Source organism: Protopterus annectens, chromosome 5.part1, assembly GCF_019279795.1.
Source record: "Protopterus annectens isolate FY-2018-M chromosome 5.part1, PAN1.0, whole genome shotgun sequence".
Lineage (NCBI taxonomy): Eukaryota > Metazoa > Chordata > Ceratodontiformes > Protopteridae > Protopterus > Protopterus annectens.
Genome location: NC_056736.1, coordinates 87552871 through 87579244, shown reverse-complemented (window position 1 = coordinate 87579244; position 26374 = coordinate 87552871). Strand labels below are relative to the sequence as shown.

Below are 26374 nucleotides of genomic sequence, written 5' to 3'. Positions count from 1 at the left end.
TGGGATGGGAAATTTGTTTAGGCTTAAAGTGGGTCTGCAAGGTCAATTAGCCTAGTTGTAACCTGTGAACTCTGGGCTGCCTTGTTTGTGGCTGCCTGTAATTTTATTTGTGCTGAAGCAGTGTTTAGGGCTGCTGGCTGAAGTACATGCTGGTGTATGAAGAAATGGCTGAGACTCTCCTTTCTCAAGGAGGAGTTCATAAACAACATTCTGAATACCCACTTAGAGAGGAAGCATTCTTTGACCCTGGTCTTTTCAGACCTGCTGGATGGCACTCTTAAGGAATAAGAAGACAATCATCACAGTGGAGGAACTTTATGATCTCCCTACATCAGTACTTTCCTCCTGTTTCAAAAAAAAAAAGAAAAAAAATAGGAAACAGCTTGCTTACTTGCTTGCTAACCATGGAAGGCTTTGAAACATTACATGATAGTGTTACTTTCTATGCAAGCCAAGTTGTCCAAGACAGCTCTGCTTACCTAGTAACAACAGTCTTATTTGAAGTCTGGGACTACCCACTGGTTGATGATTCTCTAAACTCTTGCTATCTTAGGTAGTCATTTCTAAGGACAGCTGTTCTGGACATGGCCAGTGTAGACCCTGTCTTAGAATGCTAGGCTCGCTCTTAAAAAGGGATCTGCTGCAACACCAAACCACCTCAGTACAGCTTTTGGGACAGTTCCAAATTCTGCTGTCAAAGAGAGTCATAAGTGATGTCACTTTTTCATAGCAGGATCAGGGGGGTTTACTCCTACCTCTTCCTAGTTTCAAACTCAGCACACTCATTCCACATGTGGTTTTAGTTGGCTGTTCTCTAGGATGTTTTGCTTGTCACGTCTCTGGGTATAGCTGAACATGGGGTATCCTTTTAATGCTTCTTTATCTGGGGTTAGCACAAAAGATTCCAACAGTTTGTTGTGGGTGGGCATAAGTTCCAGAACAGACCGTTGCTGTTTCTCTTTCTTCAGCAGTCTGGAGTGTTTGCCAGCATGTTGGCCATTGTGGCTGAAGCTCCGCAAGTGGACATCCACTTGTTCCTGTATCTGGATGATTGGCTTCCTGAAACTTCCTTAAGTAGATACTTCTGAGGTTGCTGTCTCTCAGGTTAGCAGAAAGTTGGAGAAATCCACCTGCTTTCATCATGGAAAATCTCCTTCAAATGCACAGAGTTGGGCACTCTGTAGTGCCTTTCATTCCTATCTGTGGATAGGATCAAGAAAATTATGACTTTGAAAGTTTAGATGAGGATGTAGTGCAAGATTTTGACCTTGGCCATGCTGTTGTTTACAGGTGTACATGCTGCCATTTGCACACTTGCAGAAGTGGGTGTTACAGTGGACTGTGAGGTGTCACTAGCCATAAAGCCACCACTCACTCACTGACCTTCTGGTGTCAAATCCTTGTTGCCAGGCCCTGGTAATGGTGGGCAGACACCCATGAACTTCCTGATAAGCTCACCTCATCTCCCATATTTTTCAAGGGTCATGGTCCCTCCAGTGCAATTTTACGCAGTCCAGTTGAAGTTGCATACATTCATCATGATTCTGAAGGACCTGTAGAAAAAGCTGTTGCCAGGGTTACTCCTCCATCAGTCAGTCAATCCAATCTGTGTAACCCAAAGATATTTAGGCTATGTAGTCTTTCCACCACCTGTGCAGCAGTGAAGTGTATGTTTATTGAATTGAAACAGAAACATGCAGCTTACTCTTCACTGTCGTGTATAGAAGGAAAACTAAAACAAACTAGCAAGCTCATTGAGATTTGTCTGCAGCCCTGTCCTGGAGCTGAACATATGAAGGCCATATTTTCTTCTTATTTTGTAGTGGTGGAGCATTCCATGTAATGCACTGTTTACAGTTTAGGAGAATACATTTCTCCCCATAGTTGCTTGGAGCAGCAAGGGGAAGGAAGGCTGGGACATTTTTTTCTTTATTCATTTTTTTCAGTATATGATAAAATGAAAAAAAATAAACAAACAAAACAACAACAAAAAATAAAGCTCCACCGGGTAACCGAAATATGCAAAGAAAACTTACCTTAGTTTACTGAGAATTAAATTAATTGAAATGAACACTTTATGGAATATGTAAAAAAGAAAGTGACAGATTCTTCGAGTATAATAATTGAATACAACATAAGTCCAGGTCCAAATTAGGAAAGGTCCCTAATAATGTAATGTAAACTTCTCTGTGATTCTTTCCAGTCAGTTAATTTATTTTTCGAGACAATTTCTCTCAAAAAGGTGGTGGTGGTGGGGGGGGGGTAGCCTGTGGTAGAAAGCTGTTTTGGACTTTATTGGGATCGGCTCCACCTCAAGTCACTTATCCTCACCTCTTCTCCATCAAGTACCACAGGTCAGAACCAAGCTTTAGGCATATAAGTTACCACTCCACAGCAGATGGATTCCTCCAGTTCCTGTTCATCTGATATGACAACTCTCTCTCCCTCTCTCTTTCTTGATCTCCTTGACATTTTAGGACCTGAAGGACTTTTGACATTGTGTTGGTGACAACATAAATGCTACTGTTGGCATATCTGGATTTTGAAGAGGCTTCAAAACTTGATCTGAGGTAACTTGGGGCACAACAGCTTTATTGGAGGAAAATTCTTAAAGGGGCTTTAGGCTGGAGCACTAATGCTGTCTGGTCATATCTGTAAAGTGTCTCGAAGACCTACAGGTTGTATCTGATGGATATGACTGAAAGGATCTAGCATTATGATAAGTACACAATGTTTGTTTTGATTACATTAAAAAAAAAAAAACTGCAGTGACCGTTTCTGTTGTTATTGTCATGTTGTATACGTTTTCTTTTTGACAATTTTCATTCACTCCATCATTGCATAAATTGATCAATTCCTGCCTTCCCTTAAACCTCACTCCTTCTCTTGAATATTAGTCTACAGCTCCCTATTGATATGTTGGCACTCAAAATGCTGAGTGCTGAAAAGCCGAAAAAGAAAAGACTGAAAACTTGGAGAAGAGCGAATTTTGAAAGGGGTGGCAGGACCCCACTGCATTCTCCCATGTGGGGCCCCCTATACCTCCCTGACTTATATATACCAACTCCAAGATTGCCATACCTTGGACAAAAGAGAATATTCTGAGAAGTGGCATCTCGGACTTGATGTATACAAATCCAATCTTTAAGCTTTTCCATCTCCGCATTTCGGGATTTGCTGTAGTTGGTCCCAGTATTTCAAATGGTTACCTTACTCTGAATGTATTGGTCCCACAAATTTAATTTATTTCTATGTAATTTACACATTCCCTTTTCTAAAGAACCCACATCTAGGTCTTTTTATCTCCTTTACACTATTTAGTACTTTATTTAGACTTCGAGTTCCAGTTTGTAGTAATTGGGGTTTTTTTGGCAGCCAATAGTAGTAAAGTTAGCATCCTCAATATTTCTGACGAAGTACTTTGTAAGCAATTTTTAAACTCTGCCAACTTGTTAAACTCTCAGAAACATGTTCCTCTTTACCTTTTTCTTTCCCATCATACCTCCAGCATTTGCTTTCAACCTGAGGAAAATTCTTTCAAGTGGTGGGTCATAATGATATCTGTGCAAACATGTCTAAACAAAAATCCTAAACCTTCTGCACATTTTCAAACTTGGGAGATTTACAGATGTCCTCCCACTGTTGTTTTGTCAATTGTATTTCCAGTCTGTCTTCCCAATCTTTTCTAAACACAACTGATTGATTCTTATAGTCATCATGCAGTATTTATATGCCCTACTAATTATCCCTTTTTTAATGGCAGCTTCTGTTCTACACTGAACTTAAAACTTTACCAGAGCTGGTCTTTCACATAGGACTCCCCTATCCTTTTCTCTTTGCATACACTTTGGTATATGTCCCTCCTAGGGAAGAAGTCTCGTATGTGCAGTCCATACTTGTAACAGGCAAGTAGGAAAGTGCCAGTGTCATTTTTACTTCATTACCTTGCATCTTTGTCTTAGTCTGCATTGGTGCATGATCTGAAATATTTATTAGATGTGTGTCAGGGTTTTTTGTTTAATACTAGTTTCTCTGAGATATATCTGTCCAAAGTAGCTTAGTTATTGCACCTTGGCAAATTTGTAAATTCTGTCTGAGTTGCTGTTAAATTCACATCAGTCGTACCAAATATTCCTATATATTTCTTAGAAAGCTACCCTCTTTTGATATATTTTCTCTTCTAGGTCCCCTTGATACATCCATAGTGTAACGACTCAAGTTCCAATTTTCCACCCATAAATAATAATCTCTGTTGATAGCTTATTATTTCTCCCAAAATTCTTTTCAGTTGTATAATAGCAGTTTTTGGAATATAAATACATGCCAGCTTTAATCCTTCTCCCCTGCCTGCAGCCCCTTGGTACCACAAATCTACCATTATTTACATTTTCCTCTTCTGTCGCTATTGGAACCCCTGTTGCGTATCAGTATTATTACTTCCCTTTCCCTTTGTCCCTGATATTCTTTTGAATGTTCATCCTGAAATCCTTTCTTTATGAAATTCACATGCTCATTTCTATGCAAAAGTGTCTCCTGCAGCATTGCTGTTTGCACCTTACATTTCTTTATTATAATTCAGTACTCTTTGATTTTTGTCAATGTCTGTAAGGCTATTTACATTCCATGATAATATGGATAGAGTAGCCATTATGGTAGAAAGCTATTACTCGTACTTGTTTTACACGACAGTTCTTTTGAGTATGTATATCCCAACTTTTGGCTTACATGTGACAGCCCTACCCACCGGCATTACCAAATTTAAAAATAAGGTTAGCCATGCTAAATTGCATGTTGTATCCAGTCTTCCCATGTACTCTGATTGCTGTCTGTTCTCCATTTCTCCACCCAGATGTTGAAAACAGCTTCCATCCATCCATCCACAACCCCTCTTTCCCATTTTTTGCACATGAGCTTGGGGTGTCACTTCAACAGTTACAATCATCTAGAGCCAAGGTTTACACCATCAGGTGGCTAGCATGCTTTCAGTAAATTAAACTGTGCAATGTTATATTAACTACATTAAAGTGTTAAGGCTGCTGGAGAGGCAACTTGTGTAACTTATTCACTTTCAGCAGTTTCAAACTTCATTTATTTTTCACTGATCTGTTTGCCACTGTACTATTAAATGTTAATTACATTATACCTCTTACTTTTCTCTCAGCAAAGAATGCTCAGAGCTCTCCGGATCAATTGTTTGTACCTGTAGATAACTCATCTTCAAGTAAAAACGGTCTGAAAATCTCAGGTTTTCACTCATACTCTTCTAACTCTTTTCTTTTTTTTTTTTTTTTTTTGAAACAGCTGTTCTTAAGCATAACACTCAACCAGCCTCCTCTTCATTTCATCCTCTGATTTTTGCAGTTTTATCTGTTCCTTTGACTAGCTAGTTAAAGCTTCTGTTTTGTAGCCTTTTGTGTTTGATTTGAAGCATTCCTTTAGTGTTTCATTTATTTTAAACAATTCTGAGTGCATTTGATTTTTTTTCTCTAAATTATTGGAAGCCATCTGCGGTACTAAAGCTGAAATGTAAACTGCTTTTTGCTGAATTGTTGCATGATTGTTCACAGACAGTGTTATACCTTCTCCTTTTCTGGTTGATTTTCTCACAAGTTCTCCAAATTTCTTCTTTGTCGGCAGCCAAGCAGAGTAGTTACTAGCCAGTAACCGAAGTTTATCCACAGTGACAGATTCACTAACCCTTTAATTATAGTTTCTGTTTTCTTACTGCGAGAGGTCGTATTTACCTGTTGCTCATTATACAGTCTTCTTGGAAGTCATCCCATGACCCTTCTCCTGAGTCATACTACTTGATTACATTTTAGAGCATAATGTAGCTCCACATTGCAGGTAAACTGATTTGTAAGTAGCATTTTATTTCTCTATTTCCCAGTCTAATTTTAATTTTTTCTATATTTCAGAATCTGTTTTAGTTCTCTGTGAATGTTTTTCATGTGTGCATGTACTGGGTTAGGTGGGGAGCCATTACTGTACCTTTAGGTTAATGTCTAATGTGACTTCAGAATGAATGGTACCTCAGTCAGTCACTTCTAGATCATGACGTTTGTGGTCCTTATCACCCGATAACTTAGCTAAATTGGTGTTGTCTGCTGCTAGACTCTCGTGCAGATGTAAAAATATGTTTTTGTGTGGGTGCAATACTTTTTCATAAGACAGCATTCTGAGTAATTAAAGAAATTAAATTTGTCCCTCGTATGAGACTTTAAGGTCCCATTTGCTTGAGTTGGTGGTAGCTCCGGTGGATGTAAAAGATCCCACCACACCTATTGAAATGAATAGTGGAAGTTAACCGATTCCGTGCCCAAATTTTCCCTAGTAGTATAAATACCACCTTGGGGAGACCCGAGGTGGTATTTTCCCTATTAGTATAAATACCACCTCGGGTGTCCCCTGAAAAGAGGTCACTAGCTTAGTGGAACTAAGTGGGTCAACAAAGGATAAATAAAAAAATAAATAAATGCATAGGTTTTCATGGTGTCACAAAAATGGATGCCAGTGTTAAGGGAAAAGAATCTATGAAGGGAAGAATACAGTAGATTTGCACTTGAAAATCATTATACTGTGCAGAATAAACAGTTACAGATTTTGACTTCTGTTTTTGATAATAAACGATTGGTATTCTTACTAAATACTAAGTGTTGATATATTATGTAATGCATAGAAAATACTCATAGTTGATTTTTAAAATGTCTTTTTACAGGCCTCTTGGTTAATTATATGCCTGAAAGATCTATCATGTTAACAAGATTAAGCAAGAATGCAGGAATTCATATTTTTTAATGTTTTGTTACAGGACCTTTGTATAGTAACTTGCCTGAAAGATTTAACCAGCATTGTTGATATCAAGACATCAAGCCGTCCTGCTATGATTGGTAGTCTTACAGATGGATCCACAGAAACATTTTGGGAATCTGGAGATGAGGACAAGAACAAGACTAAGAACATTACTATAAGCTGTGTCAAGGGAATCTATGTGCGTTATGTTTCTCTCCATGTGGATAATTCTCGAGATCTTGGGGTAAGAAGTACTAAGTTTGAGCCACTGAAGTAGTTTATAAGGCAAACATAACTATTGATAAGATTTTATTTACATTACGATAAATGTTTTGTGTAATATTAAATTTATTGCATAGTGAAAAATGTGTTGGAGTAGCTAAAAATGTTTTGCACAGATGTGTAGGATGTGTGCTACTAGCATTCCATTATCATATCAGCTAATATTCCCTCCGTTCTCTCTATGGGTATTGTTCGTGTGATGGTTATTCAGCTTGGTCCCAAACTCTGTAGCACTGAATAGCATTGTCCTGCATATTCTACTAGCTATTTGTAATGGGAACCACCAGAGAAAAGTATTTTCTGTCTGGAATGAGGGCAAGGTGGAAAGAAATCAGTTTTGGTTAACCGTGGGAAGCTCAGCTTATATGTTTACAGCCTAAAGAGTTGTCCTTTGTTTCTGAAGTCTATCCTAATAGTGTGCTGCTTTGGCAGATGATGAATCAAACTGTTCCAGTTTATAATTCTTGAGTAAACAGTGACTTTGATTTTTTTTTTTTTTCAATAATTTTTCTTTTTCTTTTTACATTAATAAGTGTCACAGATAAAAACCATCTTACATGACCGTATATATATATATATATATATATATATATATATATATATATATATATGTATTATACATTGATGTCAATACCACAGGATATAGGTCGTAATGACTTTGATTTTTGGCTGGGGAATTCAGAGCATTGAGAATTACAGCAAGTAATGACAATTATTTGAAATGTGAAACGTGATAATCTCAAAAGTATGATCAGTTTAGTCTCTGAAGCAAACATTGTACTGAGTTAGGATGTGTGGCATTTTACTTTAATTTTGAATGGAATAAATGAACTTGTGATTCCAGGTCATGTCTGAAAAAATAACAAGATGAAAGTCTTTTGCTTGAGAGTGTTTGTTCTTAATGTTCTTGTATTCCTTGCATGTGTCTGCACACTGTTTAATTGTTTGATCCTTTGAAGACTTTGATTTCAGGACTGCTCTTTGTGGAATTAAGAGCACTGCATGGCAAGAAGTCCTGTGTTCACACTTTGTACTGTCTTCTTTAGTTGAACTAAATTACCATCAAGTAAAAATTAAGAAAATGATTCCTCGTGTAACAGATCTCTTCCTGAAAGGGTGGTTGTTTTAAATTTATTTCATGGCAATAGTAAAGTTATTAGGATCCATAAACCTGTTAGAATTTCTTTGAAGGGACCAGTTTTTGTTTGAAGCTCTTGACTACTGGATGCTATTGGCGACTTTGACTGTTTTAGTGTTCTTTGTTATGTTATAAAACTATTCCTTGGAAGCCAGTCAGAAGTAGTAATTAAAATTCTTTAGTTCCTATTGAGGTTAAGAAGATGGCTTTCTTTTATAAAGATGAGAGTCTTTTCTTTTCACTGTTTTCATTAGAAGCTGTTTGATAGCCACTTAACAGCTGTGACTAAAGCTGTGTGAAATAATCATGGGAAGCTGATGTTTCACATATCTGAAAAGATTTAATTTTGGAATTTTCACAAGAACCTTTGTGTTCAAGACATTTCATGGAAGACTGATAGATACAGTTATGAACTGATAGCAGTCCATGTGTTGGAATGTGACCCTAGAAGCTCTACCTAGAAGGGCACGCAAAAGGATATGTACTGAGTAGTATTTTGACATCAACCAAAATGATGCTGAGATTTAACGACAAGATAAGTAGCTTTAATAATTGGCTATGTAGCTGGTGTCATTTTAGGGGGATCCAGTATATCATGGGATGGGATGGCTGGCTAGCCTTTCTGCTTTGCCAGGGATGGTCTGCACCTGTCTTAACAAGGCTTTCAAATTCTGACTAAAGCCTTTGCTGCCACATTTTGCCTTTTTAGACAGAGTCCATCTGATGGGCATTGCAACCTAGTAAATTCTGATTTGATACACATTAATGTGGCTATACTCAATGCCAGGAGTCTTAAGTAAATAACAGAACACGAGGCCCTCATGCAACTTGAACACATTCATATATGCATAGTTAATTGCATAGAGACATGGTTTCAGAGCAATGAAAGCACTCCCTCTATTCCTGGGTATAGTGCCTATCCTGTCTTCAGACCTATTGACAATTGGGGAGTAGTAACAGTGTTTATCAAGGATATCATCACATCAGAAAAGATTCCTTGAAACACTGCATTTGAACTCCTAAATGTCCAAATCACCATAAACAAGACTAATTACTACTACACAGCTAGTTACGTAAAAGCCTGCATGCCCCCCTTTGAGCACAGTAGCTATCTTAACACATTTATTGACATCCCCATTAAACACAATATCTTTTGCTGGAGAACTTCAAACATCCATCAGTAAATTGGGTGACCAACCCCACCAATGGCCATTGTACCCAATGCTTCCTTGATAGTATAAGTGTAACCGTCTTTTACAAGTAGTTAACCATCCTGTTTAGGGGCTCCAGTATCCTTGGTCTAGTCCTTATAATTATGGATACTTCTTGTATGTCTACATATATATCTTCAGACCATTAATTTTACCTTTTCTTTTTAAACTAGAGGTACTTCCCCTGTAAATACATCTGTGTGAATTTCTCAGAATCAAACCTTTATCAGTTACTTGATCAAAATCAATTCACTGTAATCCTTCTCTGATGGATTCCTCTGACTTCTACTCCTACTTAAATAGTTGTGTTAATAAGGCAGTCCCTGTCTGCACTGAAAATAATGAGAAATTTAAAAACAAACCCCTATGATGGAATACCCATATAAATGAATTATATAAAAAGAGAAAGAAATTGATTACTGATTATAAGAATTCTCGTTCTGCTTAACTTAAGAGCATGCTTAAAAATAGTAAAGAACTTATGGGAACCATTAAGAAGTTGAAAGATGAGCATAAACTTAAAATAGCCACCAAAGCAAAAACTAACTGCCAGTCTTTCTTTAACAATGTCAAAAAGTTAAGAACTAACACCCAACAATGTTTGTAGCTAATCTACAATAATGCTGCACCCTGTGACCCAGAGAAGTATATCCTGGCTGACAAATTTAATGCAAATTTTACTCCACCCACATGTATAGCTGTTGCACAGATCCCACAGTCCCAGTTACCCCCTTTAATTATAACGAAACAAGTTCTCTCAACCTTCTCAAAAGCAAAGAGCACATAATCCATGGGCCCTAATAATATACCAGATTGCCTGATTGTCAGTGCCAAATCTGTCCTATGTGGACCCCCCTACTTAACCTTTTTAATCTAAGCCTCTCCAGTTGTTACTTGCCAGAAGACCGGAAAACAGCCATTGTAATGCCATTCCAAAAGGATCAGCAACCACGGACCTCTGTAACTGAAGATCTGGTTATGTTACTAGCCGTATATGGGTTTACTACTACAAATTTAAATATTCGGATCTTAACCTGAACATGTCAGAACTGAGATCATCAACCTGCAGAATGCCAGAGACCAGCAGTACTGAATGTCTGACTTTGATCCCCTTTCTGATTCATGTTAGCACTTGTTTTTGGTCCGAATTGCTGGGGTGGTTCAACATTCAGGATATTGTTTGGCATTGTGTATTTATGTTTTTTTGTGTTTGTGTTGCGTGCCGATCATTGTGTTAGTTGAGTTTGCAAGGCTCAACTTTGTAATAGTGAGCACCTTATATGTAAAGCTATGAAACATATTGTCTCAGACCTCATTAATCTGCAAATTTAAAAACTTCTAACTCAGAACCTTAATCAATTTGGCTTTGTCAAGCAAAAGCAGTTTGGCTTTGTCAAACAAAGGTCCTGTCTCTTTTACCCCATTTATTTCTGTGAAAAAGTATCTGAAGTAGTGGATAGTGGTTTTGCAGTACATTAACCATATCTGGACCTGGCTAAAGCCTTTGACACTGTTAATTCCTATTAATCCCTGACAGAAGGCAGTCTCTAACCTGCAGTTCCAACTTCTTCTTGGCCTCATTTCTCTCTGATACCTTTCTCTTACTGGTTATTTGCTTTCAGTATTTTTGATCCTTTGCTAATTTTCTCCAGTAAATTCCAGCCCCCCCCCTATTTTCTGTGGCCATACTTGCAGTCATCCCTACTGGCAATATTTTGTTTTTCCATTCCAGTGTTGGCTTAGCTCGTAGAATACTATCTGTTAATTTATGAATATAGTATTCTATATGGTTGCTGTTATTCTTTTTATGCCCCCCCCCATTTTCATCGTCCCCCAGTTTAATTTATAACCTTCTGCGTGTGTTAAGTGTATGAATCTTAACTGTATAGCTCTTGAGTATCTCTTCTAATCATGTAATTCTAAACTACCTTGTCCTATAGGGAAACTGAGCATATCCCACTCAAATCTTGCCCTGTTTCCTTCCCAAATAAATTTTAAGTCCTTTATTAATTATTATCCACAACTTCTCCTCTGATTAATAAAAATATGCCTGACCTATTTATAAACCTAAGGGGGCTGAAAACATTTTCACTGCTTGTATCTTACTATCCATAACCATAATCAAGATGTTCTAGTTTTTGAATGTATTAATTTTTTGTTAAGTCTCTTCCGGGATTTATTTCCTTATTGTTTAACCATTATGTCTCTGTAGTACTTCTGAATGCCTTCTATCTGGCTCATTTGATTTCCAAATGCATCTCCAGTTAATACACAGAAGTCATATGATGCGCCTTTGGGCATGTATTTGTCTAGAGATCACTTGAGAGACCTCAGAGATTCATAACCAAAAAGATCAGTAGAATCTAAAGTCTTATCTGTCAGGACAGATTAACAGCTTTGTCTTTTTATTCAGTCTCTTATAGACTTTTCTATGGAAGTCTATGTCTAGCTTTTCAAGCCATGAAAGATCTGACCGTCTTTGATGATCTATTCATTCTCAGAACAAATGGTATCTTACATACCCATTTGAAGGAACTAAACCATCAACAGATAAACATGACATGGCATGAAAGATTCTTATCTCAACTTATCCCTCACATCTGGAACAAACTTCCATTACTTGTCAAGCAAAATAGCACCCTTGCCACCTTGAAGGTAAACCTAGATAACTGGATGATCTTTCTTGTCCTCCTTGAGGCTGTAGAGAAATTAGGCATTTTGGTTAGTCTTGTCATAGTCTGTAGACTGATTGCCTAGTTCTCTTACCTTTGAAGTGCCTTGGTGTGACTAAGATGCAGTTGCAACCAACAGGATAGGTTAATTGTTGTTCCAGCAACTGCTGTTAAGATACAAGACTCACATTGGTATTGTCAAGCTGTCAGTAATTTGACTGAGAAAGAAAGCATTAGTCATTGCTTACATTTGAAGAAATGGTCTCAAGAATAGCACATACTAAATTATACTGAGTGGTAGATGAAAAGACAGTGAAATTTAGTACCAAAGAAATGTAGATGTTCTTCGTGTTTCACTGTTGCAGTCATCACACTTGGGTTATTTGCCTGCAGGTAGCCCTCAGTCGGCCCGAATACCAGAGTCTTGGGATTTCTGTGTCGGATGCTGTTACCTCTTCCATGACGTCAGGTCGTCAGGGGTATAAAACATGCAGCTGACGCCATTACATTAGCTTTTCTTGCCGCATGGGAGCTTGAAGCAGAAGCAGTTTGCAAGAGCTGGTCAGCCGCTACCTGAAATTTTTGTTTTTCGAGTTTCAAATCTTAAGTCTTCTAAAGCCAAGTACCCCAATGGGAATCCTTTTTTCTTGCTCTAACTGATGTCAGAAAAAGTTACTTGTCTTGCCTCTGGAAAGCAAATACCTCACAGAGATTTTCGTTCTTACTGCGTCACCTGTTTAGGCCCAGACTACGATGTTCCTCATTGTTGGTTTTGTGCCTTGTTTAACGCTGGAACTATTCGTCGTCAGGCTGTCTTTATTGCTAAATTCTTTCGCTGTCGTTCTCCATATTCCGAAATGGCTTCGATAAGTCATCTGACTACCGATTTTCCAAAAAAACATAAGGATAAAGAGAGAGACAGACCACATAGGTTCAGAACTGCCGATGATGCTTCCGTGAAGCTAGTCGCCAGTCCACCGGTACTCAGTGAGGTGCCTTCGCAACCCCTGAAACCCGCTTCTACAGATTTGCAGGCCTCTGCTGAGACCCATTCGGAGTCCAGTATGCCACGAGATGCTTCTTCGACTGTGGAACCTGCAGATGTCTCTACCTTGGATGGGTCCGGAGCCGCTGTGCAGGCACCGGTTTCTGTGGATGTATTCTGACCTTCAGATGTTCGTATTAAACCGACAACTTCGTTTTTGACTAAAACTACCAAGTTTCTCAGGCCCAGAGTTCGCACTACACCTAGAAAACTGACGACCAAAGTGCATGCTCAAGCTCCCATGCCACAGAAACAAATGTTTAGAATGGCTGAAGACTTTATAACTTTAATTAGGGGAAGCCAGCCTTCCCCGTCTAAAAGACAAAAAATTGATTTTCCTTCTGATTCTACAGACCATGAGTCCGATGACTCTGATCCCTCCGATTACCAGAACATACCCTTATCTACCTATGAGGATTCAGATGCAGAGGATTCCATTCCCTCTGCCTCCCCTCCAGAGGACTTTTCGTTTGGTGGAATCTTGCATACCTTAAGAGAGCATTTCCGCTGGGAATGCCAGGACTACCCTCAGTCCAAAAAGAGACTCAGAGAATTTTTAGACTTGCCTCAGCACAGGTCATTAGCTTTACCCCCTATCCTGGATTTTGTAGATGATGTCTTCATGGAATCCAGTCTTACTCCTGATACTTTACCACCAGCTCTTAGAAAGCCTGACAGGTACTACAGAGTACCTGAGTCTCACAAATTTCTCTTTAAGAATCCCACTGCCGATCCAGAGAAATTTCCCAGGGACCTAAAGGGATTAAGGCTACTACAGCCAAAAACCCTACCCCTTCGGACAGGGATTCTAGAGCTTTAGACAGATTGGGTAAAAAGGTATATACCTCTGCATCTCTTGCCATCAGGGCTTTGAATTGCCAGTTTTACATGTTGAAGTACCAGCAGCATATTATGAAACTAATTAAACAAAAAATGTTGTTTTCAGATTGTACAGAAAATAAAGATTTACAAGAGTTAATGCATTCTGCAAACCAAGTTAGTAAACATACTTTGCAGTGTGGTTTTGATGCCTTAGAAGCATCATGCAGGGCTGCTGTCACTGGGTCTGTAACGAGAAGGCATTCTTGGCTGAAAGAACAAATCTTTCCAGACCATGTCAAAGCTAAATTACTAGATGCTCCATTAAACCAGGAACATTTGTTTGGCACAAAAGCAGAAGTTGTTCTTAAAAAAAAATGGAGGATAAAGCTAAATCTATACAAACTGTTAAAGATTTCTTACAGGTGCAGCCACCCAAGTTCAGTAGGCATTGGCCTTCTAAAAACAGGTCCTTTCCAGTTCTTCCCAGGCCCTCTCAGTCCAAACCCAAGGGCAACAGGACCACCAAGACTACAGTCTCAGGGTATGCAGAGATCTAAACAGTGGCATGCTCCCACCTCAAAAACAGGGAGTGGTAAGCCACCCCCTTACGGCAAAAGTTCACAATGACTTGTCTATCATCCTTCTCAGCCATGCCCAAGTACCTGCACCCCTAGGAGGAAAACTCACCCTGCATGCAAAAAACTGGATGTCCATTACCCAGGACCGATGGGTCCTAAATATTGTATCCCAGGGATACAGATTGTACTTCCACTCACTGCCAACCCCAAGTGGGTTGCCAGACCTTCCTTCAAACCAGTGGGCAGAGGCTCAAAAGCAAGTACTTTCTCCTCTCAGTATCAGGGCTATTCAACCTGTTCTAATAGAGCAAAGGGGACAGGGTTTCTACTCCAAACTGTTCCTGGTGCCCAGAAAAGAGAGCTCTTGGTGCCCTATCCTGGATCTGTCAATTCTCAACACCTTCCTGGTGGTCCCAAAATTCAGAATGCTTACACTGCAACAGCTTCTTCCTATGCTAGCCAAGGACACCTGGCTAGTCGGCCTAGATTTAAAAGAAGCTTATCTGCACATCCCCATAAGGGAATCTTGCAGGAAATATCTACATTTCAGGGCAGGCTCTATGCACTATCAGTTCTCTGCACTTCCCTTTGGCTTATCTGCTGCGCCCAGGGTATTCACAAAGTACCTGGCTGTAGCCATTGCATACTGCAGGCAGAGAAATATTCAAATTTACACGTACTTGGATGATTGCCTGATTCATGCGGTCAGTCAGGAATTGCTACTTCAGCACCTGGCATTTGTAAAGAGACTTCTAACTTCTCTGGGGTACACCATCAACAAAAAGAAATCACAACTGGTGCACATCCAAAAGATTGTTTTCCTGGGAGCAAGCTTGAACACAACTTCCCAGATGGCATTCCTCACTCCATAAAAACAGGTTTATTTGACAAACTGCTTCAAACTAATGGCCACCAAATCCCAGCTTTCTGCAAGCCCTAGGGTTCATGGCCTCATGCATTCTACTAATTCCATATGCAAGACTGTATATGAGGAAACTTCAGTGGTACTTAAAAAGTCTCTACTGTCAACATTCTCAGGACCTGGAAACACTGATTCTTATCATTCCTTGTCTAAGGGTAGAGTTCCTTTGGTGGGCAGAGGCATGCAACCACAACAAGGGACTTCCTTTCACTCAACCCCTCGCTGCCCAAACCCTGACAATAGATGCATCAGACTATGCATGGGGGGCTCACATGGCAAGCAATTGCATTCAAGGCAAATGGAGCCCAGGACAAATTCCTCTGCATATCAATCACAAAGAAATGTTAGCTGTACAGAATGCTCTGACAGCCTTCAAATACCTTATCCTTCCAGAACACTCCTGATAAAGACAGACAACACCACAGTTATGTGGTACATTAACAAGCAGGGGGGGAATTCATTCCTACCCACTCTGCAGGTTAGCCATGGCCCTGTGGAACACAGCCTTGAGCAACCAAGTGCACCTGCAAGCTCATTTCCTGCCAGGCAAACAAAAGTCTCTGGCAGAAGACTTACAGAAATCTACTGGACCCACACGAGTGGAAACTGGAACCCAGCTCATTCAAACTTCTAATCCACAGGTGGGGGACACCAGAGGTGGACCTCTCTGCCTCCCCCCAAAACCATCAATTGAGCAAGTTTTGCACCAGAAATCCTCACAGCCAAGCGTGGGAAGTGGATGCCCTATCCTTTACATGGGAAAACTTTTCAATTTATGCCCTTCCCCCTCTGCCCCTCTTCTCAAAAGTACTACTCAAGAGCAAACAGGATAGACCAAGGACGTGGCCAGCACTGGTACCCACTCTTACGCAGTCTGACAACAGTGCCACCCTGCCACCTACATCAGACCCCCTCCCTGCTGTCCCAGCAGGAGGGACAGATTTTGCATCCAGAGCTGCAAACCCTCAACCTTGCAGCCTGGCTTATCCCCTGAATACACCACCAGCAACAGTCAGCAAACAGGTGCTGGACGTCATCCTTGAGGCCAGAAGGCCTAGTACTAGGAAATCCTATTCAGAAAAGTGGAAAAGATATTCTTCTTGGAGCCAGTCTCAAGGAAAGGACACAGCCATGCCCACCTTACCTCAAATCCTAGATTGTCTAGCAGAGCTGCTCCACAAAGGCCTATCCTTCTCATCAGTTAAGATTCATGCCTCTGCCATCTCAGCTCATTACACTACTGAGCCACCTCTCTTTTCTCACCCTCTCATCAAACAGTTCTTGAAGGGAGCTAACAATTTAAGGCCCCCGAGGAGAGCCCCCACCCCTGTCTGGGACCTTAACTTTGTACTAGAGAAGCTCACGCTTCCCCCTTTTGAGCCTGCTGCTGCAGCAGATTTAAAATTCCTCTCTTGGAAAACAGCCTTACTTCTAGCCATCACTTCAGCAAGAAGAGTGTCTGAGTTACAGGCACCAATGGCTGTGGAACCCTTTATTATTTTCCATGCTGACAGGGTTTCCCCTCAGGACTAACTCATCATTTATGCCTAAGGTGGTATCCAGTGTGGCTTTAAACCAATCCATCCATTTACCAACTGTTTTCCCCAAATCCTCAGAATAAACGGGAAAGGATCCTGCACTCCTTGAATGTGCACAGACAGCTCAGGTTCTACCTTGACAGGACTAAACCTTTCAGAAAGTCTGACCAGCTGCTAGTCAGCTTTGCTACAGGGGCAGAGGGCAAGGCCATTTCAAAGCAAACCATTTCCAAATGGATAGCACACTGCATCCATTTCTGCTACAAACACCATGGAAAACCTACCCCACATGGGATCAAAACTCATTCCACTAGGGCTACCTCAACCTCTACAGCATTTCTCAGGGGAGTCCCTACCAGGAACATCCTGGAAGCTGCAACCTGGAGTTTTGTACAGACCTTCTCAAAGCATTACCACTTACCTATCTTTTCTAAATCCAGAGCTGGATTTGCCACAGCAGTCTTACAACGCCTGCTAGCCAGCCCTAATACTTCTTGACTGCCTCCACCCTTCCTCAGCTTTGAGAATCAACCCAAGTGTGATGACTGCAACAGTGAAACACGAAGAACATAGTACAGTTGTGTACACTTACCATAAATGTAGATGTTCAAGTGTATTCACTGTTGCACTCCTGGTTACCCTCCCTCTAGCCCCCTGACTTTTCTGTACTTTCTACCTATCCTCTTTTTAGCCATATCTTATGGCAATGATATTTACTTTTTACTGGAGGTGTTCCACACCATGTAATTGCTTCCTATTTTGGGGGCTCCTGATATCTGGGGCAAGAAAAACTGATGTAATGTCATTGGCTGCATGTTTTATACCCCTGACGATCTGACGTCATGGAAGAGGCAACAGCATCCAACGCAGAAACCCCAAGACTCAGGTATTCAGGCTAAGTGACGGCTACCTGCAGGCAGATAATCCAAGTGTGATGACTGCAACAGTGAATACACTCTAACATCTACATTTATGGTAAGTGTACACAACTGTACTTTTTCCAGCCTTAAGGGTAGTAAACACTTTTCTTAAGGAAGAACAAACCAAGAAAAAGGGAAAACCATGTACAGGAACAATAACATATGACGTGTTCAAATAGACTGTTGTCATAAATACTAATGTAAGATCCATTTTAAAGATTGCCTTGCATTTTTACTAAAAACAAGAAAACAGGATTCAGGCTGGTATTGCCTGTTTAACCCATGATTTATTAAATAAAAACAAAAGATGAGTGCTTTCACTCTTTTCAGATCTTCGTCAGATCTAAGGTTTACATATAAGTAACAAGTAATTTATACTTATGAGTTTACCATAAAAACATTTAGATTACAATGAAGACAATAACCAAGAGCACATAAACAGATCACATTTAGTGACTGTGATTGGAACAGTGGTACATAACCTAGTTTTTATTTTTTATTGTGATTGGTGCTGTTTACTATATGCAAGTACAAAACCACTGTGTATCTGGCTGTTAGTCAGTGTGATGAGTATAGTGACAATTAATGTAAATATCTAGTCATGTATTTGTGTATAGTAAATAGTAATAAAACGGATGGCAGTGGGGTTCACTTCTCTGTTAAATACTGTGATGCTAGAGGGAAGGAGTACGGTGGTTATCTGAACTCAAAAAATAATTGTGCTGGTTAAGGGCAGAGATGTAATTAGAACTTAGCAACTGTTTAAACCACAAGGACAAGAACCAAGAATAACAAGGGAAGTAGAAGTAAGCAGCCAAACTCCACAGGTATGAAAAGTAAAATTTATTGAGCACATTCGTCTCCAAATACAAGACGTCTTCAGAATAAGTTAACAAAGCACAAACTTCCCTATATATACACATACAACTTAGCAACTGTGTGTGAGTCTAGGAAGTATTTGAGAAAAAAGAATAAAGTTTCTTACCCTGTGGGTTGGTACCAAGACAAGCCAAAAGAAATGTGAAGATGTGTGTATGGAAATTCCCAGTCGTCTCAGAGCATATAGAGGAGGGGAAATGGTAAGAGTCAGAGATGGGCCATACAAAAGGACAGTCAAGACAAATAAAAAAAAAAAAAAAAATATATATATATATATATATATATATATATATATATATATGTGTGTGTGTGTGTGTGTGTGTGTTAACTGCATGTGAAAATACTTAAACACAAACACACAAATTATCTCTCTCTATTTACACAGAAGCACACACACACACATGCACGTACATATGTACACACAAACGTGTGTGTGTATGTATATATATATATATATATATATATATGTGTACACACAAACTTGTGTGTGTGTATATATATATATATATATATATATATATATGTATGTATGTGTACATACACACACACACACACACACACACACACACACACACACACACACACACGAACAACCAAATACACTTAGAAAAATGCACACATACAGAGAACTATATGTACAGATATGTATATATAATACACATTCATACATGTATACATACACATATACAGATATAAACATACACAAATGCACATAGGATACATACATATGCACAGACACAAAGATACATAAAAAGGAGTGACTTCCAAGTAATACATAAATGAAGTTCTGTTAACTGAAGCCATGTGCCTGAACTTATGTTTGCTAAAAAATTTTTTAAAGCGCTTTCGCCCGTTTCTGTTAGTGAAGTGAAGGGCTTCCTCAGATCTCATTATGCTTGCATGTACTAATGTGGCTATTCATACTACTGATTATACATACCAAAATATGAGCAGTTCAAATTGACATTAAAATCTTCAAATAAGAGTTGCAAAGGAAAAAAAGTACAAATCAAAAGTGTAACTCAAACTATATATGAATTATATATATACATATATATATATATATATATATATATATATATATATATATATATATATATATATAGATATATATAAAACCGTAAAGCGTGTTGCCATCAGTAGAAGTTTTTATGGTAAAGTTTCTTTAAATCCAGTCTGCTTTTAATGGAGCAAGTTCAATTTAGTCCGGGTTTCCAGTGAGCTGCAAATCAAATCTGCCATGAAGACCAACATTTCTGAACGATAAGGCTAGATAACCAAAGGTCCAAATTATGTATGCCATTAGTTAGTTGTGTGACGCCCCACCACTGGCCCAGTAATCGAGGAGCCTCAATCCTCACCACTGGCAACAGTGGGGGGGACATACACACTGAGAGAATGACAGGTATACACAGTATTTCCAGATGCAGCTCTCTTGCATCAAGTGCAATTTCCCTTAAGAGTACATAGAAATCGCAGTCAGTCTGGTCCTGGTTTCTCTCTTCTTCTCTAGATCCCCAATAACACTCCCCACTGGCACAGCTGAGATCTCAGCTGAGCGACCAAGCCAAGGCCTCCAGCACCTTCTCTGTCCAGTCAGTGCTTCGTGTCCGTGCCAAGTAGCTGACACACAGTTTGAAGTTTGATTTATACACAAACACACACACCTACCTGGGAAAGGCTGGCATAAGTGTACTAGCTATGCCTCCTTCTGCCCAGACTATAAGGTAGTTCCCCTGCCATCAGTCACTCCTTATCAGCTACTTTAAGGCCCTTAACAAAGGGTGTGCAATCTTACTGTGTAATGTTACTATCAATACAAATGGTAGTTTGACCAAGAGCAAGGCTATTAGGAGTGGCCCACAGTGTCACCAAATAAATATGCAAGTACTCTCTGAACTTAAATATGTCTCACATATAGCCACAATGAAAGGTTTAAATATAATTAATAATAAATAATGAAAGAACAAGAAAATACTCAGTAAATAATCAGTTGCATCAGAGGTCAAAATCACAGGAAATATTTAAAACAACATTGTAGGACAGTCTCAAATAAATAAAGAAAACATCTTCAGTATATTCCTGTCTGAATCTAAGAGACTTACTAAACCCTAGTTAACTTACTTAAAGAGCAACAAGTGTGGTGAATGGGTTTTCTTGTCGGGTCAAAGACAAAATACAGAGTCCTCTGTCTGTCTCCGAGAGTTCTTAAATTAATATCTCAAATATTACTTCTGGGATGCTTGCAGGATGACATCACTTCTTGTCATCTGACTTTAGTTCCCAGGCTAAACCCCAGTTGCTAGAAACTTCCAACCTTTAGCATCTACCTGTAAAAAATACTTTGCAACTGCTGGCAGACATACAACAGTAAAGCACTTGCAAGACAATGCAGAAGGCTCCCTAGTTTTAGATATCCTGTCTCCTTGCTGCTTTGAATCATCTTTTATGGAGCAGTTATAATTTAGTTTCAACTATTTTTCTGAAGTTTTGCAAGTTAGCTGTCTATGTTCCAGTTTCCACTGTTAAATTATATACATTTACACAGTTACAGTACTGTATGTACATTTCTTTTTTTTTCCAGTAGGGTACACTGTGGATACATCTTTAAGCTTGGTACTTTACAAACCCTTTCAACACACACTTAGTTTGATTTACAGACAAAATAGTTATAATACATTTGTAACACAAGCATATGACTCATGTTGCTATTCATGAAGGACATATGCTTATTCACAAAATTCCAGCTTGCTTCACTGGCAGTACCTCCTTTTGTCACAAGGTGCTTGTTCCTTGGACTACTGTTTGGTATTTAGTCAGCACCAGGGGCCTTCCAGACAGATGTTGCCCAAATATTAGAAGACATAATAGGTGTTGTAATCATAAGTGATCTTTTAGTGCAGGTTTAAGACAAGAACAGCATGACAGAATAATGATAGAGCTGCTGAATAGATTATATTGACATAATTTCAGTTAAGTAAGAGCAGTTTCAAAATGAGTAAAAAGTTTAATAAGTCGGGGGTCAGTTTCTCAAATTAGATCATCTAACACATGAACCAGAATAAATTCAATATTTGTTTAGGTAGCATCACAGGAATGGCTCCACAGTACAAAATAACTTTATTAAAAATAATTGAATGCTTTCATTCTTCCTGTTACAAGAACTTTAGTAGAACTGCCTTCTACCCAGCTTCGACAATTAGTTTGGTTTTGTCATATGACATTAGACAGTCACTAAAAACAGTTTCATACAAAATTCTTAGTAAAAATATTCTAATATAAAGCTATGACATTCAACATTGTATGATTTTTTTTTAGTGACTGTTCTACTCTTTAATAGTTATTTTGTACTCTGGAGGCATTCCTATGTTGTTATTTTGTACTGTGGAGGCATTCCTTTGTTGTTACTTTAGTTGGGAGTGTTTTATATGCTGTATCAACATTTTTGTGGCATTTGTGTAGATGTTAGTAATAGAAGGCAGATAAGCATTATAGAGGTTTCTAAGAATAATGCAGTACCTTGCAAGTTTTGGCACTAATATGTCTCAGATAACTATGTTTCAAAGAAGGCTGTTAGTTCAAGATGCAGCATGGGAATGGCACTATGAACAGAAGAGTTTGGAAGTAATAACTACGCTAATTACATATGCCTGCAGTTAAAATACTGTAATACTGATGAGCCATATGTATTCTAGATAGATACCAGTCAGAATGGTATAGGATCAGTTATCCTCCAAGAGAACAGAATATTTGCTTATGGGTCAAAAACTTTATAGACAGACAACAGTAATTTTCTAAGTTATAATATGTAAGTGTACCTCAGGACTGGTCAAACGGAACAATGCAGTTGAGCTTCTTCACGTTCAAATCACCATAGGCAAAATCCAACACCACTTCCTTGCAAGCTATAGGCCCCCCTCCCTAATACAGGAAACTCATACCATGTATTTAAGCTTATTGGAAACACTCACCATCCAACCCAGTACCATATTCACGGGTGACTTTAATTACCCCACAGTTAACTGGAAATCATATACAACACCAGATGCACAGGCACAGAGCTTCCTGGATTTTGTAAACACAAACTCCCTGGACCAGACTGTCAGTACAGCAACCATGAGTGTAACAATATTGGATCTGGTCCTCACCAATATGGGAGAGTGCTGTACACCCTCTAGTTTAATGTCTATCTGGTAAGGTCAGACCACAAAATGGTTTCCTTTGAAGTAAAAATAAAAACTGGAACCCCGGCTAACCCTGGAATATTCAGGAACTACTCTAAGGCTAGTTAAGTGATAATCTGGTGAAATTTCAAGCTCCCATAAACCCTGAGAACATGGCTACCTATGCAGAACTGTTCACAGAAATCCTATACAGGCATGTTAATAGCTGCATAGAGGCAGTTGTACCTACCCAGAAGAAGTACAGAACTAACTTAAACAACAAGCCACCCTGGTGGAATCACAGCATCAGTAGGCTGTATAACAGAAGGAAGAAGATCATGGCAAAAATTAGGAGATGCAGCACCCAGTAAGATAAAAGTACTCTCATCAAACTGAACAACTCAGAGGGCAAATAAAGCCTACCAAAGTCAGATTTGAGGGAAATTTGGCCTCACAGACCAAGGACAACCACAAGGCATTTTTTTAGCTATGTCCATACTCTCAAGAGGCACTACACGGTTGTGTGCATAACTCATTGTGAATGGAGCCACCTATATTGAGCCAGAAGGTATAGCAAACCTACTGGCCAACAAATTTAGCTTCAACTTCCCCCCCTCTCCCCCTCAATCTTCCTTCAGGAAATACCATCAAATATAACTTCCCCCTGCTATCACTAGGGAACAGGTCCTTAAGGCCAAGAGCACTGCAACTATATGCCCAGACGATATCCCAGGATGCCTTCTACATAGCATGAAGCATGACCCATCAGGCTGTCCAGACTTGCTGTTTAGCTCTAACTTCCAAACAGGCTTTATGCCTTATGAGTGGAGAACAGCAACAGCTATCTATCTGCACAAAGGTGGGCCATCTACATATACTGGAAACTACAGACTCATAAGTCTCAATAGTCTCATATGCCAAGCCATGGAAAGAATTATCCTAAAAATGATCAGTAATGACATAGGAAACCTCCAGACACTAGGCCCAACCCAATTTGGATTCAACAAGGACAGGTCATGCCTACTTAACCTGGTGGACTTTTTTGAGATGGTCACCAAAGCAATAGATGAGGGCAAAATGGTTCACACTGCTTACCTTGACCTGGCCAAGGCCTTTGACACAATAATATACTCTGGTATTGTTGGCCAACTTAAGAGGTTAGGTACAAACCCTTATGTCACCCAGTGGATTGCCAACTGACTCATAGACTGGACCCAGCACGTTAGAATTGGGGCGTCTCCACCTCTACAAAGAGGCCAGTCACAAGCTGAGTCCCTCAGTGATCGGTCCTGGGACCACTCCTTTTTGGCATTTACTTCTCCGAAGTCAAGGTCAATGTCAGTGGCCTCTGGTTAACTAAATTTGCAGGTGACTGCAAATTACAAGGTCATTGAATTACCCACAGACACAAATGTTTTCCAGGAAGGGCTGACACGGACAAACAACTACTGTCAGAGCCGTGACCTAACACTAAATGCCAAGAAATGCATAGTAGTATCCTTTGGGAAGTCATCCACCCCCTGGTAACTATCATATTGACAACACACCCCTAAGAGTTGACCCAGTAATCAGGGACTTGGGAGCACACACAGACAGTAATCTAGCCTTTGACCATCACATGTCTACAGTAGTGAGGAAATCATTCCATGTTGTGTAACTTATAAACAAAGGTATGGCATCTAGGTTCAAGGAAGTCATTGTTCCATTTTATTCGGCATTCATTAGGCCTGTTATTGAGTACAGTGCCCCTTTTGGTATGTGCCTAACCAGGCATTTCCAACAACTGGAACATCCACAGAGGTTCCTTACTAAAATAATACTGGGGTTGAGTAACTTTTCGTATGCAGACTACCTAAGGGTGCTATCCCTGTATGCTGTTTCCTACAGGCTGTTGGGGGGAGATCTATGCTTAGCATACAAGGCATTGTCAGACCGCACTCTGATGGACCTCCTGCATATCTGCGAAACAAACAGTGCCAGAATTACCTGTTCTAAATACATCCCTTTCTCTGGAACAGGCTCCCCATCCATGTGAAGTAGAGATCCTCATTAACCCATTTCAAGTGTAACTTGGGCGTTTGGATGGGGAACAGGAAATTCATCCCTGGTATGGCAAGCGTGTCTCTAAAGGATACAGGCAGCTTGTAAATGGTTCATCCTTCAGGCCCCTGCTTGTAAATGTTTCACCTGCAAAGCCCCTTCTTATACTTATCAAGGGTATCAGAACTTGTCAGAAATTTGGGATGCATGGCTAGGCTTAAAAAAGCCCTTTTGGTCGTTAGCCTAGTGAATACCTATGAACCTAAGACTAAAGCTAATATTGAAAACTGCCGTGACATCTAGAAATAAAGACAAAAACTGTAAATCAATTTGCTATTCTTGTTATAATTTACATCTTTGATGTGCTTGACTGGCCCCAAACAGCATTTAATCATTTGAACACGAAAAATGCTTCATGCTTATTAAATTATATATAAAAAGCATACTGTGATTATATATCTCTTGGTGTGAAGGAGGTATGGGCCTCCTTGAAACTGGAATTTATAGGTTTGCAGTGATGGGACTGAATTCGTATTTGCTGACCTCACTGTATACAGACATAGGAAAAGTTCTACAACGTGAAGAAAATAAGTTTACTATGACATCTTTGCTTTGTGTAATAAAAGCATTTCATAAAAGACTGGAAGTATAAATCAAAACAGAAGTAGACGAGAATCAGGCGACAACTGAAAGTACTGAAAAACAAAATAAAGACCATAAGGAAAAGGACCAAAAGAAAAGGAAAGAAAGCTGGAATGCTGATAACTGTGGCAAGTACAAGCAACTCCTAGAAAAACACTTTGACCAAGATTTGATACTGGAATGGTTAACGAGAGGTGAATTTAAACCAAAAGGTGAAAGGCTAAAAATAACCACGGAAGACGGTGGATATCTACATGATTGTTTGCAAAGTCTTTAAAAAAAGTGGGAGAAACAGACTTGTAGGTTATGTAAAATGGAACTGGAAACAGTTTCACATCTCATTACTGGTTTCAGTACACCCATGGCTGAGGATCTGTGCACTGAAAGGCACAATAATGAGGCAAGGCTGGCGCACTGGTAACTGCAAAACACTACAATGTATAGGTAGCCGAGAAACTTTGGAAATATGAACCACAAAGCAGTGAAGTCCGGATTACATGAGATCACCTAGTACTAACAGATTTAAAAAAAAGGGGCAAGAAAACCATACATAGTAGACCACAGCTGCAATGTCAGAGTCTTAGTGATCATCTCTTCATCTGTATGACTAGACATCTTACTTATCCAGTTAAACAGCATATTTATAAAACACATAACTAACCTTTCCAAGTTTAACCCAGAAATGTTCATTACTCTGCTATCATCTGTAAATTGGAACTTCCTAAAAATC

General features: G+C 39.4%; 1 protein-coding gene across 1 annotated transcript in view; it reads left to right on the top strand.

The window, feature by feature from the left end:
* MYCBP2 (MYC binding protein 2) overlaps positions 1-26374 on the top strand; it is a gene marked incomplete in the record, with an annotated part of 5088083 nt that overhangs the window by 4544265 nt on the left and 517444 nt on the right. Inside the window, 1 exon segment of the mRNA XM_044072904.1 lies at positions 6812-7036. Coding sequence (XP_043928839.1) covers positions 6812-7036 — 225 coding nt within the window.